Source organism: Mesoplodon bidens, assembly GCF_964165515.1.
Source record: "Mesoplodon bidens genome assembly, chromosome: 11".
NCBI lineage: Eukaryota > Metazoa > Chordata > Mammalia > Artiodactyla > Ziphiidae > Mesoplodon > Mesoplodon bidens.
Window position 1 is genome coordinate 68,651,189 of NC_138167.1, and position 19,445 is coordinate 68,670,633.

Genomic DNA, 19,445 nt, shown 5'->3' on the forward strand with positions numbered 1-19,445 from the left:
TCTGTATCCTCCAAAGCCCTTACTCAGAGAGGGTCTCACTTAGTATTCAACACAGCTTCCTCTTCAGCTCCATTTTACAGATGAAGAAACTGAGGCCCAGAGAGGCGAAGCGACTGGCTCAAGGTCACACAGTGGGTAAGTGGCAGGGACCCAGAGCTGTCTATCTGCATGCCTTTAGCACCTTTGGGACTCTCTACCCCTTGGCCTCTTTCTCAGTGGTGAAATTGTACTTAAACACAAGTGAAAGGCAGGAGGGGAAACAAGGCCACAGGCTCAAGATCTGGCTCTCAGGAACGGGGCCAAGTTTCCTTCGAGTTAATACACATCATCTCACAGGGCTGACCTCATAAATATCATTAGATCCTGCAGCCTCCACCCAGCTTGCCAGGGCCCTGGACGTGAGGAACTCTGTATCCTGTTCCCAGCCACAGCATGTGGAAATAGTGTGAACTAATGAAATATCACCAGCAAAGCTAAAAGCTGAATGCTCATCTCCTGGCAGATGGCAGCTAGGAGACTGCTGACCCACACACACTGGTCTCTTTCCCTCCACCAACTGGGAGGCCAGAGCGGGCTTTAGGAAGAACACTGGACAAGGGTGGAGGCTGACAGACCAGGCTCTGGTCTCTGCATGCTGTGTGACCTTGGGCAAGTGACTTGACCTCTCTGAACTTAAGGTTTTTCATCTATAAAAAGAGGATAATGGGATCGATTTCAGTAATATATACATGGAAGTGTTCAGCTGAAGGCCAGACACAGTTTGGGGACCAAGGGGATGGAAGAGGCGAGGTCAGTGTGGGGATGTGACATCCATCTATCTACCCAGCCCACCTCATCCCTGTTCAGAGTAAGAAACACTGAAGCTAGGAGAAAATTTCACTGGGCACTACTGCTGCCTTTAAGTAGAGGCCCAAGGGGGTGGGAGTAGCTGCCTGTTAGGCCTCACAAGGATCAGGATGGGGCTGGAGATCTCAAGTTCAGAAAGGCCACTTTGGGCCCCAAAGTGAATCATTCTTGAGAAGTTCGCATGTATTCTGTCATCAAACTCACCAAGGACTTAGGGCTTAAACCGCCTTAGTGCCTGGCATGTTTGGGCATCCCCCGACCCCAGAGACTAGCTCAGTGAATAGTTCATGGCTTTGACCACCCAGAATCCCTTACCTCCTCCCCACACAGTTCCTATGGTGTAGACTTGAAGGTGCCTTGCATCCCAGGTCTGTGCAACCCTTGTAATTGATAGTGACCAGTTTAGGGGTGGTATATGACCAAACCAAGCTAATCACAGCCAGTGAAACTGAACTCTGGGAATTTTGATCAAGATCTTAGGGTAGTGGACTCCCTTTTCCCCACAGGACTTGGACCTGAAAGTTTATAGCACTGCAGGGGAGGGCAGTGCTGTAATCCTCAGGGGACAGCCAGTCTGAGAAGGTGGCCAATGCAGCACAAGACAATGCTGAGAAATAGAGAGAAACAGCATTCTCGTGGCAGTTGAGTTCTGGATCAAGCCATACCTGAACCTTCCTGGCCTTAACAGTCACATGAGTCAATAAATGCCCCTTTTGCCTTTTTTTGGCATAGAATTTTTCTTTCTGCTTTGTGACCTTAGGCAAGTCACCTAACCTCTCTGAGCCTTGTTCCCTCATTAGTAAAATCCCGAAGGCAGTGCCTACCTTGTAAGGAGTGTTACAAGGACAAAAGCATGATGCAGTGTGCACTGCATAGTACTCAACCAATGAGTGTGATTATTTCCCCAGATCCTAGCCAGGGATCTTCCTCTAGGGCTCGTCAAGATGCTGCATTTCCGCCCCCCAGAGCTCAGCTGTGCCTGTGACTTGACCTCCCTGATGACCACCAAAGCTCTGTGTCCAGCCCGACCTCTCTCCAGAGGTCAGAGCTCCTGGGCACGTCCACCAGAATGTCCTCCAGGCGTCCCAAGCCCAGCACAAGGTTCTGGCTGGTTCACTACTCTCTGTGTGACTTGGGTCTGTCACCTTGATCTTGGTTTCTCCACCTATAACACGAGAAGGTTGTAGTAGATCATTACAGAGGTTCTCCCAGCCCTAACATCCTAGGACTCTCACCTCTCATGTATCATCTCCCCAGCTTGACACCACTTCCTCCCCAGACTTACCACCTTCAAAAGCAGTGCGGCCATTCTCCAATGAACCCCAGGTTGAAAACTTAGAGTCAGCTTGGTCTTGTCCATCTTGTTAATCACAGCTCCCAAGTCTGGGAGAGTCTCCTCAGAGATGCTACCCTATCTCTACACCCCTCCCTGATGCCACTACCATCACCCTAGTCCAGATCCCTAGCCCTACACATCCGGTCCAGCACTGGCTTCCCCATCCAGTCCCCTCTCTGCTCCTTCCATCCTTGGAGCCAATCAGTGGTCAGTGAAGGACCGGTGCAGCTTCCCTCCCAACCCACCTCTGCATGGAGGCTGGGCGTCCTAATGTCACTGTCAGGAACTAGACTGCCCTATTGACAACGTCAGTGCCTGGAGATTCTTTTTAAGGCTGGGGACGAGAAGAGGAAGGTTTCATGGTGTTCATAGTAGATACTCAGTAAATATGTGTTAAATTCATTCATTCCCTCACGCTTTCCAAAACACACCCCTTGGATGGTCATCTCCAGTCCAAGACAGATCACCCCAGAGACCCGGTCTCATGAAAGCTGTGGCCACCCTCTTCACAAAAGAGCACTTGCACGTGACTTTGGGAATATAATTTCACAGGGTTCTTAGTCCCGCAGTCCATTATAGAGCCAAGTTTACCCCTGTTTGAGCTCATTTTACAGATGGAGAGACTGAGATGCCAAGAGAGGAAGGAATTTGTTAGAGGACATGCAGACCATGTGTTTCTGGGAGGCACTAGGTCATCTTATGAAAATGCTGGGTCCACTCGCAGCTCCGGGTCCATAGCTTTGAGTAGTCAATCACGGAACCCCTAACATCTCAGTTTCCTCACCCATGAAAGAGGGACCAGGCCTGCACTGCAAGGCTGTAGTTAGAAGATGGTGTAGGAACAGGAACCTAGCCCAGCCCCGTGCATGGAAGACAATTCCTGCTCCATCCTTCTGCTTGCTTATTCTCTTCCTTTCCTTGTAGACTTTTGGAGGCTGGAGATGTTACTGCCATCTCGAGTGGTCACAGAAGCCTTCATGGAAGAGGAGAGCCCTGCCTGAGCCTCAATTTTGGGTGCTGGAGGGAGTCAGGGACCAAGGGTTATTAATAGGCCTGGCTCGAGGGGCCCAGGGAGGGTGAATGTGATACAGACATCCAGCACCATGGCTGGGGAGTACCTGACACCAGAAGGGGAGGGGGCCGGGGGCAGAGGGGAGCGCCACGTCCCAAAATAGCCAGAGCAGAAGCTTATATAGGTGGCCGTCCTACCGCTAGGCTCACTTCCTGACGGGACCTCCCACTGGGCCTGCCCTTCAGTGCAGGTTCCAGCCCTCCACCGCCACCTGAGGTGAGTGGCAGCTACTGGGGTCGGAGGAGGATGGAGGTATGCAGCGGGGAGGAGGCCAGCTGGAAGGGACAGCCACACGTCCCCTGCCCCCAGTGACACAGGCTGGGGTGGGGGTGGACGCTGAGAGGCGGGCAGCTGTGGAGTGTAGGGCTGAGAGTACAGTCCCTGGGGTCTCCATCCTAACTCCTGGTGTGACCTGAAGCAAATCCCGCCCCCTGGCTAAGTCTCGGGTTCCCCACCTATAGAACGAGAGGGGTGGAGCCAGACATCTGTGGGTTCAGGTGAGGAGGCCCCTGCCTGGGCAGAGGAGGCAGGAGGAAGGGGTACGGAGGGCTGATGGGCTGACCTAATGACATCATCTGATGTTCTGGCTGGGTGGACTTCAGCCCAGAGAGGGTGTCAAGTTGATAGGAAGCTTCTGCAGCAGGGAAAGATGGAGGAAGGAGGGAGAAGGATGGGGCCTCTATCGACGTTCCAGTCTCTGCCACAGGGGTCAGTGTTTGGGGACTCTGCAGGAGCCGGTCTCTGGCTCAGACATGTGGGACTTGACTAGGCTGGGTCCTGAGCACTGGAGGAGCTCCATGGAGGGGGTCGCTGAACTTGAAGTTAGCACACCCGGGCCTCTCTGAGCCACTGCCTTGCTGTGTGTTTTTAGGCCATTCACTGACTCTCTCTGGCCTCAGTTTCCCCACTAGCATAGCATAAGGATCCTTCAGCTGGGGAAGCAGGTTCTCCAACCAGGTCCCTGGGGTGAGCTGAGCCTGGGGGTTGAAGGGATAACACGGAAGCCCAGCATCTCCAAGTTAACAGCCCAGCTGGGGGCAGGGGCAGCAGGGGCAGCTGAGGGGTCCGGGGAAGGCCTCACACTGCAAGAGATCGGGTTGGGAGCTGCAGCCTTGGCGCCTTGGAAGCCAGCTGGTGGGTTGTCTCCTGAAGGAGCTGACTCACAGGGAGGGGGCCAGCTGGAGCCAGCAGCATCCTAAGGTTTCCAGGAGGGGCAGCCGTCCAGGGCCGAGCTGAGGGAGACAGTGTTGACAGCAGCGAGTGCGAGGGAACTTGAGCTACACGGCAGCTGGGCTGCTCTGCCCGGCGCCCCCATCAAGGACCACCATCTCAGCCCACCCACACCTGCCCACACCTTAAGTTGGAGTCTCAACATCCTGCCACAAGGGACCTCCCATACCATCAACACAGCAGAGGGAGACTGAGGCCCAGAGATGGGGAAGGTCACGACCCAAGGTCACATGGGGACTTAGTGCAGCCCCAGATCTAGAACCCAGGCCTCCTGACTCCCTGTCCCGTGCTCTGCACACTTTCGAGACAGCTGGTTGCAGCCTGAATCCTTTGGAGACCGTGGGAAAGAATGCAACTGGTCACTGGCTGCATAAAGATTAGGAAGTGTCACATTTCCCAGAGATGAAGTTCAGGCCATAAAACCTGCTTCGGTTGTCTAGAAAGTGTAGTCTGAGGGTGCCACCCTCTCCCCAGGCATAGGCCTTCTGGTCTCCAAGTGGGGGGGAGGGTGTACAGAGACTCCAAGTAGCCTCTCCGCCCCCCCCACCAATCCCCGTTGGTTTATGGGGGCAGGAGTCTGGACCCGCACTATACTCCCCTTGGCTCAGGAGACCAGGAAAGCAAGTAGTTAGTGGGGATCTGAGAAGTGTTCTTTGAAAAGTCAGACTACGGGAAAAAAAAAATTCTGTTTCTGTGTGTGCTCCCCTGGCCAAATGTGGGATGGGGCACCCGCTGAGGGCCCTAGCAGCACCGGCCTATCCGTGCCACCCCGTCCGTCCAGTGGGTCAGGTTTCCAGACCTCAGCGCTCAGATTTTGCAACATAAATTTGCATCCAGGAGAGACAGAGCGGAGGCTGAGGTAGGAGTGGAGAGAGAATGGGAGCAGGGCCAAGGGGCCCACGAGGGTGTAAGCCTGGCCCCTGCCAGTCCGGTATCCTCCCGGAAGCGGCGGGACATCCTCGGAGGTGCGCTGATCCGAGACCCTGAGCCGCACCAGGCCGGCGCCTCCTGCGTGCCCTTGACGGCAGGAGAACCCTCCAGATCCGGCTGGGGACGCGGGCGCCCGGTAAATTCCAGAGGTTGCCCCTTCCCTTGGCGCCCTGGCCGCAGCCCCTGGGATCCCAAGGCCCCCCGGCGGGGCGGGACGGCAGCGGCAGGGCAACAGCTCGCCAGCCCGCCGGGCCGGCCCGCGCAGCTCGGCGGCGCGGCAGGACTGAGCTGCTCTGGCTGCGCGCAGAGCCCCGCGCCCCCTGGCTCTGCGCCAGGCCGGCGGGCGTGCGCCCAGCGCGCGGCACTGCAGCGCAGGTCATATGAGCAGAAACGATGAGAAAAGCACTTTTTAATCTTTTCGCACTTGCTCTGCCAGCTCAAACAGTTGCAGGATGTCGATGACAGACTTTCTCAACGCTGAGGACATCACGAAGGCAGTGGGAGCCTTTACCGGTGAGCAGCGCGCTTCCCTCCGCATCCCTCTCCCCTCATCCACCACCCTGGCCCCTGCACCCCGTGCGTCCCGCAGCCGGCCAGTCTTCCCCAGCGCTTCTCTGCCCACGCATCCCGCGGGGCGCTGGTGGAGCGTGGAAGGGGGTCTACGGCATTTCCCAAACTCTGCCCGGGGCCGGACTTGGCACAGGGAGCGGGCGGGGGAGGCCGTGCGCCCTGCCGGACAACCGAAACTCTCGGGCGCCAAAGGCCGGGTGGCCACGCTGCGAGGACCCAGGTCCCGGACCAAGGGCGAAGACAGGGGTGGAAAGCTGCACCTCTGGGTGCTTTTGGGCGCTCGGGGCTTCCTTTGCAAGGCACTTGGAGGGGGCTATAGGTGCGCATGCTTCTCTCCACGCGACCCCTTTCCAGACAGGCCTCTTTCCTGGCTCCCTGAATGTCCAAGACCCTTCTCCGGGGCTCAGAGCTCAGCCCCCCGCAACGGATCTGCGAGGGAGCGAGGTGACCTTCCCGTAGCTGGCGCTCCGCTCTGCTCAGCCCTGCGAGAAGCATCCTCCGCGCTTTCAACTTCCAGCCTCCTCGGGCACCGGGCACCGAGGGAGGGGAGCCGGCAGTCTCATGTCTCTGAGCTGCCCTGGACTTGAGCGCTTAGCTGCTTACCTTCCTTCTCCCTCCTGTCACCCAGATGGGGAAACTGAGGCAGGGTGAGGGCTAGAAACTTGCCCAAGATCACCTGGCAGGGCAGCAGAGGAATTAGCACGGGGGTCACCTCCGGATCTTGTCCCTGCCCACTCCACCCCTCCCCTACCTAGTGTCTGAGGTGGACAGAGCAGCTTTCCTCCCCTCCAGCCCAGGGAGGGAACAGTGAGTTTTCGCGGGATAGCCCCTACCCCGCCACTCCCGTCCCCCACACACACATAAGTTACTTGGTCTAAAGTTTCCTTTCTCAGGTGTCCTTAAAAAGGAGCTCGGGACATAGAAAATTGGAGGAGGGCTCCCATTTCCCTTCTCTTGGCAACCCCTCCCCTGGGCATGAAGAAACTCTGGGAAGCCACCCTCCCAGGGCACTGCGATAGCCCACCCACCTCTTGACCCATCTTGCTCCCTCGGAGAAGAAACCTAACTGGGAATTCTTGGGGAGCCTTCCAACACCCGCCCTCATTCCCACCAGAATGGATTTCTGCAGTAAAGCGGGGGCTTCTGGGTCATCCCCTTCCTCCTCCTACAGTGTGACCTTGAAAGAAACTTGTCCTCTCTGTGTTGATTTTCTATAGATTTCACACAATCTGTGACCAAGAAAAAGGTCGACCCTCCCTTCTCCCCTGCAGCATACACACATCATGTTCACACCGCCTCCAATTCCCCTGCCCACCCCAACTCAGCCGCCACCCAAAAGGCTTCATGGAAACCAGGAAGCCCCTCTGCCTTCAAATGCTACCCCCACCATTAGTGAAGGGTACAGTGGAGGGTGGGGTCTGGTTGGAGAGCCAGGGTGATGTGGGTGCAAGGCCACCTCTGCCACTGTGCGACCTTGGGCCAAGCCTCCTCACCTGGCCTGGGCTCCCTCAGCCCTCCCGTGGAGGGGTGCCTCTGCCATCCCACAGGACTGGCCCTGTGGAGGCGATCAAAATGCTGTGACACCCACATTCTCCCACCCTTCCCCAGGCCCCTTGTCTGTCCTCATTTTCACCCCCTCTCTCCAACCCCCAACAGCTGTCGACTCCTTCGACCACAAAAAGTTCTTCCAAATGGTCGGACTGAAGAAAAAGAGCCCGGATGAAGTGAAGAAGATATTCCACATCCTGGATAAAGATGAGAGCGGCTTCATCGAGGAGGAGGAGCTGGGGTAAACTGAGGCCTGCAGGGGCTGCCCAGCCTGCGGCTCTGGGAGAGGGGATGGGGGCTGGCGCTCTTGCTTTGGAGTTCCTGTCCAGCTGCCCGTCTCTCTGCACCCTTCACAGAAAATAACCATCCGTGCCTGATCGCTGTTGCTTCCAGAAAATAAAATCCTCAGCAGAAAGCGCAACTAATGAGATTAAACTATAGCCACTTAATATTGCTAATGGAATGATGCTACTTAATAATTGAATACAAACCAAGAGGCGGTTTTTCTCGTTGCCTAGCACCATAGGCAAGACAGAGAGCGCTCCCTTGAGAATTTCATTGATTTTTCATTCCTCTAAAAGGCAACTTCTACCATCCTGCAGACCCCTACCCTTCTGTACCAGCAGCTAGAACAGTTTCTGGGCAAGTCAGGGAGGCAGAACCAGCTTTGGGGGTTCAGGAGTCCTAGGAGCAAGACAGAGAAGGTTATGACGAGGAAAATGCAAGATGACATCTGCAAAAAAACCTCCCACCATCACCCTCTTGGCTACCTTGCCCATGTCTGCCAACCCTTCTGTGCTTTATGTAACACTCTGGCCAAGACTGCCTTGAATTTTGTCAGAAAGAGAAGGGAGAGGGTGTGGAGAGGGGCTTTTCAAGTAGGGACTTCCCCATCCATCCTGTCTTTCCCTGAAACCATCCCACAAGGGTAACCTTTGTCTAGAACCTTCTCCTCCACCCTCCCATGCCCAATGTGCACACACACGCATGCACACACGCAGATGCTGACTTCTACCTATCCTCCAGGCATCACCTTCTCCAGGAAGCCTCTCCTGACTCCTCCCCTCACCCCCAGGTGAATGGATGCATCCTTCAAGCACGGCTCTCCACTTCCCCATCATTGCATCCATCACACTGTGTGGTCTCTCCCAGAGTACATGGCCTCCTCCCTGTTTTTTCAAGTGGCTTCCTAAGATCATCTCTGTGCCCCCCGTTGCCAGCATGACCGTGTTACAGAGAAGACACTTTTGTGTTTATTGTGTTGGCAGAATAAATAAACAAATGTAGGTGCCCTGGCTGAAGTGAGGGCAACCCTTCGCAGAGGACAGCCTGTCCTTCCCTGCACGCTTACCCGCGAAGCATAGCCATGGTGGGGCTACCTGGCCCAGCACAACGGCACGCGTGCTCGCTGCTCACCCCGTCCCAGCCGCCTGCTTCCCCTGTGCAGACGCCAGCCCACCATCCACACGGTGCTCCTGCAAGGCGACCCTGGCCTGACTCCCTCCCCACTTTCTCCCTTTCCTCCTCCAGATCCATTCTGAAAGGCTTCTCCCCAGATGCCAGAGACCTATCTGCTGAAGAAATCAAGACACTGCTGGCTGCTGGAGACAAGGATGGGGATGGCAAGATTGGGGTCGATGGTGAGTAGCCATGACCTGGGCATGTGGTGGATCTCAGGATGTTTGGATGCTAAAAGCTCAGAGCTATGTCCCTCCACCATGGGAAGGGGAGAAGGGGGGGGTCCCCCACTCCCCAAGATTAGAAGAAAAAAGCCAATCCATTAGGTCTGAGAGATCTCTCATGTAAGCCAGGCAAAGAAAAAACTGGTATATTGTTTTCTAGATTTGAATAACCCAAAAGGAATAGATTCTTTTTTTTCTCCCTGCTGTGTAAGGAATCCAGGAGAATTTGGGATTTTTCCTGAACTTTGTCTGTACTTTTGCCTGAGTTCTGGTCCCAGCTTTGCCCCAACTGGCTATGTGACTTTGGGCAGTCTCTCTCCTGCTCTGGGCCTCAGTCTCCCATCTGTAACCCAAGGAAACGAGGCCAACTGATCCCCCAGGACCTACTGACTCTCACATTCTCAGATTCCAGGGATGGAAATTTGTTATCTCCTATCCTCCTCAGCATCTTGTCCTGGGTGTCCTGTAACTTAGCCTCAAAACCTGTTTCGGTTTCACCCAAATATACCATTTCAGAATTGCCTGAGAGCCAGGAAAAAACAGCCAGCCAGGGATGAGCTGGGAATTAGGAGAAGGAACATCTGGCCTGACCTTGCTTTTCAAGCTTTGCTTTCAGAACAGACGAGGGGCTGGCGGTCCACCATCCCACATCCTTCTCCATTCAGATCTAACCAGCATTCACATCCCAGCATCATTATCTTTCTTAGCATCACAACATCCTTGGGAATCATATCCATTTTGCAGATGGGCAAAGTGAGGTTGAAGGTTCTTGGCCTGTTCAAAGAGCTAGGACATATGTGGGGGAGCGGGGATTTAGAACCAGTTCTGAATATCTCGGTCCAATATTCTATGCCATATCAGTGCTGGTCCTCGTGACGATCCTTTCTGCAAATTTAAGAGAAAACTATGTGTAGGTGCTCGGCCTCTGGGCCCGTGCTGTCTGGGTTCAAATCCCAGCCCAGCCACTTGCTAGCTGTGTGATTTGGGGTGATTCAAGTAACCACTCTGGGCCTCAGTTTTCTCATCTCTGAACTGAGGATAACGACAGTTCTTATCTCATAGGATCGTCAGAGGATTACATTTGTTCATGTGTGACGTGTGTAGAACGGTGGCACAGAAGAATTGCTGTATACATGTTTGTTAACTACTTTTTTAACAGAGGCTAGGCTGTATTCATCCTTGTATCCCCAGTGGCTAGCCCATACCCAACCCAAAGCAGGCACTTAATAAATATCTGTAGCTTGAGTGTGAAGTCCAGCCCCCTATGCTCTGCTTGCTCTCTGCCCTTCACCCGCTGTGACCTTGACCATCACCTCTCCATACCTAGGTTCCAGCGTCTGACAAACGGGGTGCACAGTTTTATCCTAAGACCTGCTTGGGCTCGTTGTGAAAATTAAGCGGCTGCAGACACAGCATTGCCTTGGGAAATGTACAAGGAGTCTGAACGTGGGCATAGTTTATTAAATTTTTATGCCAGAAATGAGAATGGAGAAACTCTAGAAAGGTTAGATGCAATGAGCCGCCTGACCTCCTGATGCCAGCTGTACTTCTTGTGGCTGGGAAAGAGGGAGGTGGCTTTAAAGGAGGTGGAGCAGAGAGCGCTGGAGGGAAAAGCGTGGCTGGTCCAGGTGATTCCAGTGAGACGTGTGTCTCTCCCACACCCCCATCCTCACTAAGTCACTTATCGGACAGTTCCACCCCGAGCTCGGGTCCCCCCGAGACCCCAGCTCATGCCTTTGGACCTCCCTCCCGTTTTTATTTGCAGCCAATATGCTACAGCTCAGAAGCAACCTACACGGTGAAGGGAAACCAGGCCAGATCCTGGCCTGCTTCCCTGCCTCCCTAACTGCCCAACTCAGATCTTAAAGCACTAACTCAACTCTTCCATCAGACCCAACCGATACTTACTGAGTAGCAACCCCGTGCTGGGCAGTGGGGGAAGCAAAGTGGAATTAGACCCAACCCTCAGAGGCACCACTTCTTGGCCAGGTGCCCCTGAGCCCCGACTATAAAGCCCTCATCTATAAACTGGGCATCACAACACAACACATAGCTCACTGGGATTTTGTGAGGAGTCTGTGACACGATGTATGACAGTGTTAAGTGCAGTGCCCAGCGCACAGTAAGTGCTCAGTAAACAGCGGCTGCAACACTATTTCTATTCTACCTGCACGTTGTTTACAGCTCTATGATTTATACACAAACACACAGTAATACCAGGCGGAGGCCAGGAGGTGCAGACGAGATCTTCAGAGAGGGAGACAGTGGGCACTTGTGCAGATCTGGAGACCACGGGCAGGGCTGCCACAGGCCAGGAGGGCAGGTGGAGGGAGGTCCAGGCGGGGCCTTGGTATCAATCCACAAAGGCACTAAGGCTGGGAAGTTTAGGGCATGTTTAGAAAGCGGCAAGAAGGTAGGTTTGCTGAGGGTGGGAGGGGAGAGAGAATTATTACCAGGGTGAGTAACGTGTGCCCGGCCCGATGCTGGACTCTGCACCCACGTCACCTCATTTGACCTTAGGATGACAGAGGACATAGATGCAGATGCAGAAAGAGCAGCTCCAGTGCCCAAGGTGACATGGATTCAAACCCAGGTCTGTGTGCCAGCACAGTCCAGGCTCAGGCCAACCTGGTGAAAGTCTGGAAATCAGGGCAGAACAAAACAGGGGGGCAAGAGATGAAATGGGCAATGAGAACAGATCACCCGAGGCAGGGGGGCCCACACCTCATGCTTTTGAGGTGGGAAGATGCAGACACGCCCCCTCCCCGCTTCCCCCCCCAAGCACAGTACTTTATCCAGAGGGCGACAGGAAGGATGGGTGTGATGGTGCCTCATAAACAGCGGGATGGGAAGAAGAGCCCTTCGTGGGCCCAGAATTTTCTACGTTAGACTCTCTGCTTTGCTGCCCACTCCCTCTAAAGACCAAAGAGGCTGAGCCCTGTCCACCAGCTGGAGGATGCCTTCAACTCCCGGTAGGACTTGGGACAAGTCACAGAACTTCTCTGACCTTCAGGTGCCCGCTCTTTAAAATCAGGGGTCAGATCACTGGCTGATCACTGGGGTCCCTTCCAGCCCTGGGACTCTCCAGGTGCCCCAGTGCATACATCTCTAGACAGAGGACCAGGTTGGCATCTAGGCTCAGCTATGTGACCTTGAATAACGATAGCAATGACATCTAACTTCATGGAGTCCTCTGTGTGCCAGGCACTGTGCTTAGCATTTTACTCATTTAATCTTCCCAGCTTCTTTGAGGATACTATTACTATCCCCATTTTATAGATGAGGACACTGAGTCTCAGAGAGGCTAAGAGTTTGCCTAGGAAGAAACAAGGTCAAGATCTGAGTTCAGGTCTGTCCAGATCCAAAGCACATGCCCTGTGCTGCCTGCTTCATTCATTCATCCATTCATTCAAAGTCAAAGAGCCTCTTCTGGAGATGATTTTATTTATTGACTTATTGATTGCTTCTCTGTCTCTCCCACTGGGTTGGATGTCATGTCCACAAGGGCAGGAACTTTGTTTTGTTCAGCTCTGACCCCAGCACCTAGAATAGGGCCTGGCACATAGTAGGGGCACAAGGAAAGTTTGATGAATGAATGTGTCCAGTTCTGGGGATGCAATGATGAGGAAGTATGGTGTATAGGGAGAGGTCCACAGACTAAGAGTGGAGACCCACTTGGGCTGGGGCTTGCAGGTGCTAGGGGATTCTAGAACCAGGGATACTGCCTCCGTCTCTAACTGCTTGCCCTTCTGAAGGTGAGTGATATTTACCAGGTCCTTTAGGATCACAGGTTGATGGGAGTGGGTAGAAAGACAAAGTTCTCATAACAGCCCTTTGCTTTCCCACTTCTGGGCAGCTACTTCCAGGAAGCTCAAAGACTTTTATAGATGTGGTCGACTGATTCTCGATGGCCACCCTTGAAAGCCTGGTGTAGAGCTGGTAGAGGGGGGATTTAAAGCAGAAAAGGAGGGAGAAGGGGATCAAAGGTGGAAGGTGCCCCCAAACCCAGGGATCAGTAACAGGTGAGACTAGTAAGTAGCAGGTTCTCTCTCAAGTAACTGTCCTTCCCCATGGCGGGTCTCCAACAGCACCCGGCATCAGAATCACGGACGGCTTTTCACGACACAGATGGCTGGGCCCCATCCCCAGAGTTTCTGACTCCTTAAGTCCGGGGTGGGGCCCAAGCGTTTGCATTTCTACAAAGTTCCCATGTGGTGCTCATGGTCCGGGGACGACACTTTGAGAACCACTGCCTTATAATCATCCTAGAAAATAGATGCCATCCCTCTTCCAGTTTGTAGTTGAGGAAACTGAGGCACTGAGCAGTTAAGGAACATGCCCAGGGTCCCTCAGTAGCAGAGCCAAAATTGAGACTCAGAGGTCCTGGCAGGACCCTCTGCCACCCTGCATGTGTCCACAGCCTGGGTTCTCCGTACCCAATACCTGCCCGCATGGACCATGCAGGCTGCTGGGAATAGCGGGTACCATCCGTGTGGCACTTCCTTCCGTCCTCACAAGAGCATCACAAGACATGCCCTCACTGTACAGACAAGGAAACTGAGGCTCAGGGAAGTGGGGTGACTTGCCCAGGATCACACAGCTACTCAGCATTGGGGCGCTGCTTCAAACCTTGACATTCTCTGCCCCGCCATGCTGTCGACAGGAACTGCATACCCCGCATATACACATGCACACACGCAATCCTAGTTAGTTTTCCTGAAACCTGATCCCAGTGGCAGAGCCCGTTTCCTGTGCTTCAAGCCTGTTCCAACTCAAGAGCCTGTGGTTTGCTTTTGTTTCCGTGGCTGAAAAATTTAGTCATAATGATTGCCTGACCCTTGCAGTCGTTTCCGCATGCCTAAAGGCATTTGCTTTTTCTGCTTCCTTCTGGCAAAGATCTGTTCTCTTTCATCTTTAAGCAGCATGTTTAACGTGGGAGGCAGGAGGGAGGGAGTAAGCCCTTGGGCTGAAACTCCTGAAGTCAGGCAGAAAATACAACCTGTAGAGTGCTGCTACCAGCAGTGTGAATGGCCAAGGCTTCTCCTCTCTCTGGACATCCCTGTCCTCATCCCAAAGCAGGGTTAAAAATAACCACCTTCAAAGGTTGTTGCAAGAATTGTGAGTGTTCTGGAAATGGTTCATTTCCTCTTGTTTTGTGTGCTTTCTCTTGTAAGCTACCTCAAAACCCTTTGGAAATAGTGGAATACCCACTCTCAAAGGAAATGAAATGGAGTCTAAGATGGGAAGAAACTGAGAGGGATAAAAGGAGAGTCATGCCTGCCTCCCTGTAATTCCAGCCCTCCAGCCCCTATGGGGTTTGATTTCCAAGCAAGGCAGGATAGGCACATCGGGGCCAGCCCGCAGCCCTGATGGCAGAGCCCCAAGTCATGCAGTGTTTTGTCCTATTTCATTACATCCTCATCCCAGCCCAGTATGGTCTGGGGGACAGAGTCTTTGGTCCCCAGTGAGAGATGTGGAAAGTGAGGCCCAGCAGACGTGAAGTGCCAAAGTCACACAGCAAGCCCTTGGCCAAATGGAACCTAGGTCTCCTGAGTCTACCACTCCCTCCACCAGGCTGAGCTGGGACATTCAAGTTATAAATGGTTTCTGTACTTAGCAAGATGCTCGTTTTTATTCCCGTGTGGACTCTCCCTAACTCCCCACCTTATGCTGCACTAGATAAGATTTAGCCAAAGGAGGGAAAGCAGCACTCCTTATATAACTGCCCTCCTGAGAAAAGGAGCAGTAGTGAGGGCAGAAAGAAGACCCTCCTTCTCCATTTATCCCTCTCCTGCCTCTGGAGGTTACAGCATGATTCAAGAACCCAGGGCTGTTCAACTCCAAGCTCTGAGAAAGAGACACATCCTGCCACAAGCCAGGCCTGAGTTACAGTCTTCCTGGCTGAGTGACTCTCGGCCTCAGTTTCCCTGTAAGTAAAATGGGGATAAGACAGCTGGCAAGGATGAAATGGGGCAGCTCGCAGGGCGGTGCCTAGCACAGAGTGTGCCCCCAGGACTGTTTACCGGCTCCTTGCGGCCGTCCGGCTAGACCCCAAATGACCCAGCCTCCCTGTTCTCTGGGGTGGGAAGGTGATCCCTGTTTGCAATACCAATTTATAAGAAACCCAGCCTGGGAGCTATTTAGAAGTGAGGTGATAAAGCGGAGGCCGGTGTCTTCATCTTGGTCATCACGACAGAGGGGAGGAGAGAGTCTTCCAGGCGCTGACTCAAAGTTCATCTCATTTTCACCTCGGGCTATCAGCGGCGATGCTCTCACCTGTCAATAGCTTCTAATTTGGTCCAATTCCCACAGTGCCTGGAACGGGGACAGACCTCATTAGGCTAATTTCAGTTTCTTAAGGGAAAGGAGAGGAGTGAGTCCGCCCATCCTCTGACCCTTTCCCTGCTGCTCCCCAGCCCCAGCCCCACCCCTTGTCTCTTCCTGATTGAATGATGAAGATACCAGGGAGCTGGCCCCAGAGGCCTCAGGTGAGGCTTCTTTGGCAAAGGTAGAGTTGTACCTGCATTTTTATAGGAGGAAGGACTCTGGATCCCGCCCCCCTCTACCCAGGAACATTCTCCCTCACACCTCAACAGTAAGACTTGATTTAACTGTGCTCCCTCTGTGTGCCAGGCACCACTGTACCTCACTGTAGTCCTCACTGTTGCCGTATGAGGAGACACTCTCATTGTCCCCATTTTACAGACGTAGAAACTGAGGGGCAGAGACTGACTGTCCGTGGGCAGGCATGTTAGGGATGGAATCCTAACTCGGATGGGATAGACAGTGTCAGAAACTTGCTCTTTGGGCATCCCGTGTCCTCTGTCTGTTTACATCTTCCTGTCTTAGTTTTGGGATTTTTGTGGCTATTGTTGTTATTATTTCAAAGCTCCAGCCTGTGCCAGTTGTGCTGAGGATATCCAAGGAACTAACATTTATAAGCCATCTCCTATGTGCCAGGCATCTTTCTGTATTTTCTCATCTGGTCTTCCCAATAGCTGTGCACGTCGGCGTTATCATATCCATTTTACACATGAGAAAGTTGAAGCTCAGAGAGGTCAGGTGATGATCTAAGGCCACCCAGCCAGAAAGTGATGGAACAAGATTCAGATCCAACTCCAGGATTACTGCAACGTTGTCGGCAGGTGCCAGGCAGGACAGGAAATGGTGGGGGATGGCAAAAACAAGGCCAAGAAATAAAGGTTACAGTGCCATTGGTGGCATCCTCCCCCTGTGCTGGGCAGCATCCAGGCATTTCATGGACTTGGTTTTAAAGTGGCTGGAGCAGCAATCCCACTACTGGGCATATACCCTGAGAAAACCATAATTCAAAAAGAGTCATGTACCACAATGTTCATTGCAACTCTAGTTACAATAGCCAGGACATGGAAGCAACCCAAGTGTCCATCGACAGATGAATGGATAAAGAAGATGTGGCACATATATACAGTGGAATATTACTCAGCCATAAAAGGAAACAAAATTGAGATATTTGTAGTGAGGTGGATGGACCTAGAGTCTGTCATACAGAGTGAAGTAAGTCAGAAAGAGAAAAACGAATACCATATGCTAACACATATATATGGAATCTTAAAAAAAAAATCGTTCTGATGAACCTAGGGGCAGGACAGGAATAAAGACACAGATGTAGGGAATGGGCTTGAGGACATGGGGAGGGGGAAAGGTAAGCTGGGACAAAGTGAGAGAGTGGCATGGACATATACCCACTACCAAATGTAAAATAGATAGCTAGTGGGAAGCAGCCGCATAGCAAAGGGAAATCAGCTCGGTGCTTTGTGACCACCTAGAGGGGTGGGATAGGGAGGGTGGGAGGGAGACGCCAGAGGGAGGAGATATGGGGATATATGTATATATATAGCTGATTCACTTTGTTATAAAGCAGAAACTAACACACCATTGTAAAGCAATTAAACGTCAGTAAAGCTGTTAAAAATAAATAAATAAAGTGGCTGGAGCTAAAGAAGCATCTTGATAATAACAGCTACCAAATGCTGCATGCTGGCTATGGATCAGGCCAGCGACAAGGGATTTAGTGCTGGCTCCTTTGAACAACCCAAGGAGGCCCACTTTACAGATGAGGAAACAGGCACAGTCAGGGGAAGTATCTAGTCCCAGGTCACAGAAGCAAGAAATGGGAGTTGAGGGTTGACTCCCAGCTCCCTTGCTCCAAACTCCGGAGGAGAGCTAGAAAGGCATGTTCTAGACCCGAGGCTGCACAGATAAGAAAACAGAGACGTGGAAGTGTGAGGTGTCTTGTCCAGGGACACGAGTGAAGAGCAGAACCAAGACCAGAGCCCCATCCTCTGATGCCCATTCTGCATCCCGGCATCCTACCGCTAAATCACTTGACCTAGACTTTACAGGGTCTTTGTATGTTTGCTCATTTGTTTTTCTCTCAGGAGAGACCTGGATGTTTTAGAGGAGACTTTTTTTGATAGGAGGGCATTAGTTAATTGGCTGGTTCCCGAGCTCTGCCCCAAGAGGTGTACAAAAGGTACAAAAGAGGTGACTCCTGCCTTCAATTTGTCTCCAAAGTGCCCTGCTCCAGGTTCTGGGTGGACAAAATTAGAATCCTGTGTTCTCTTCAGAAAGCCAGGGCATGTACCACTGTGACACCTGGCTGCTTCACAGTGGATCTCAGGGTTCTGTTTTTAGAGGCTTTTGAAAACCCCACAGGTCCAAAACCTCTCCCATAGTCAGGCTCCAAAATGCCTGACCTGCCACTGCTGGAGAGTCCCTTGGTTGGTGTCCCTTGGTCCCCTTCATGCTGACTGTCCCAAATGCCATCTGGTGTGAAGGTGATGGTCAGGCTCTTTGCTGAGGTGCAGCCAAGAACCTGTAACTTCTAGGGAGAGGATTGGGGGGAGGGGGCAGGTAGATGGAAGTCAGGAAACGGTAAGGACCAACTTCCCCTCTTGCCAATCACTCCATGAGCTGATGTTGGTGGATGGACTCATGTCTCCTTTTTCCCAGGACAGAGCAACTCACTGCCCAAGGACAGGCTTTACTGGCTCTGGCTAGTTTTCCAGATCAAATGGCAGGTTAAAGCTGGAGAGAGTTCATGCTTCCACCCGATCTGGGATGCTAGCGCCATCAGGAATGGCCTCTCCACCTTGATGTAGGGGGTGTTCATGGGACCTCAGGCCAACTCCTGCTCCTGCCCCTTCTTTTCTGCGTGATCCTGCCACTTGACCTCTACAGGCCTCCACTTCCCCATCTATAGAATGGGAATCATCCCACTCACCTCCCGGGGCTGAATTATATGCAGTAAGTCGGTACTTTTTGAACCCTGAGAAGGACTCATGAGCCATGCCATCCATTCATCCATCTGTCCATCCATCTGTCCACCCATTTGACATTTGTTTATGGGCACCTGCTGGGGGCCAGGTGTGTTCTATTGCTAGGAGAGCAGTGAACAGCGCCCACTGCCCTCCTGGAGTTTATGTTCTGGTGGGGGGAAACTGACAAAAAGTAAGTACGTACATAAATAAGATCATTCTCAGAGAGTGCTAAGTACCATGAAGTAATAAAAAACGGCTAATATGACAGTCATGGGGGTGGTGATATTTGAGCTGACTCCTGTGTCACTCTAGACCTAGGTCAAGGTAGATCGGAAACCTCCAGGGTAAAGAGGGAAGTTTGAATCCCGTCCGCTGTGTGATCTTGGTCACGCTACTTGACTCTTGGGCCTCAGTTTCCCGATCTGTAAAACGCAGACAAAAGAGTCTCTCCCATGGAGGAAGTGATTCTTAAAAATAAGAATTTTTTAATTCTATAAAAATCGGCAATACTAATCAAAGTACTAACGATAAAAGACATCTCAAAAGAACCACGTGGCTTAGCGAGGTGCTGTAGGATCAGAGGAGCTCGTGACTGAGAAAGCGGATGCTTTGACACCTGGCCCGTGAGAGGCATTCTTAATGTTTCATGTTCGGGTTGCACTCCTGTCACTGTGATCATTCAGCCAGTGATTCTGAGGATTTTCAGGGCCAGCAGGAGAACCCTTCCCCTCTCCCACCTTGAGTTGATACCCAGGCCCCTACGTCCAGGCCACCTGCCTTTCCTGGCCTCAGGGACTACTTGGGGACAGGAGAGAGTGGTGTCCATTTCCCGGGTCAAGCACTAGAAAAATGAGGAGCCCTCCACCTGGCGGGGGTCAGTGGCAGGTCATTTCCATGATGATAGCACGTGTTGGTTTGGGTGGTTTTTG

The 19,445-nt window shown here is 52.7% G+C and overlaps 1 protein-coding gene across 2 annotated transcripts in view; it reads left to right on the forward strand.

Annotated features, from left to right (window-relative positions):
- PVALB (parvalbumin) overlaps positions 1 to 19,445 on the forward strand; it is a 74,599-nt gene that overhangs the window by 51,701 nt on the left and 3,453 nt on the right. Inside the window, exons 1-4 of one of the 2 annotated variants that reach the window (XM_081250388.1) lie at positions 5,460 to 5,550; positions 5,851 to 5,927; positions 7,641 to 7,773; positions 9,063 to 9,172. In XM_081250388.1, the coding sequence (XP_081106514.1) occupies positions 5,867 to 5,927; positions 7,641 to 7,773; positions 9,063 to 9,172 (304 nt within the window). In that variant the 5' untranslated portion in view covers positions 5,460 to 5,550; positions 5,851 to 5,866. Of the gene's footprint in view, positions 1 to 5,459; positions 5,551 to 5,850; positions 5,928 to 7,640; positions 7,774 to 9,062; positions 9,173 to 19,445 lie in introns of those variants that run through there. The other variant, XM_081250387.1, reaches the window with a different exon arrangement.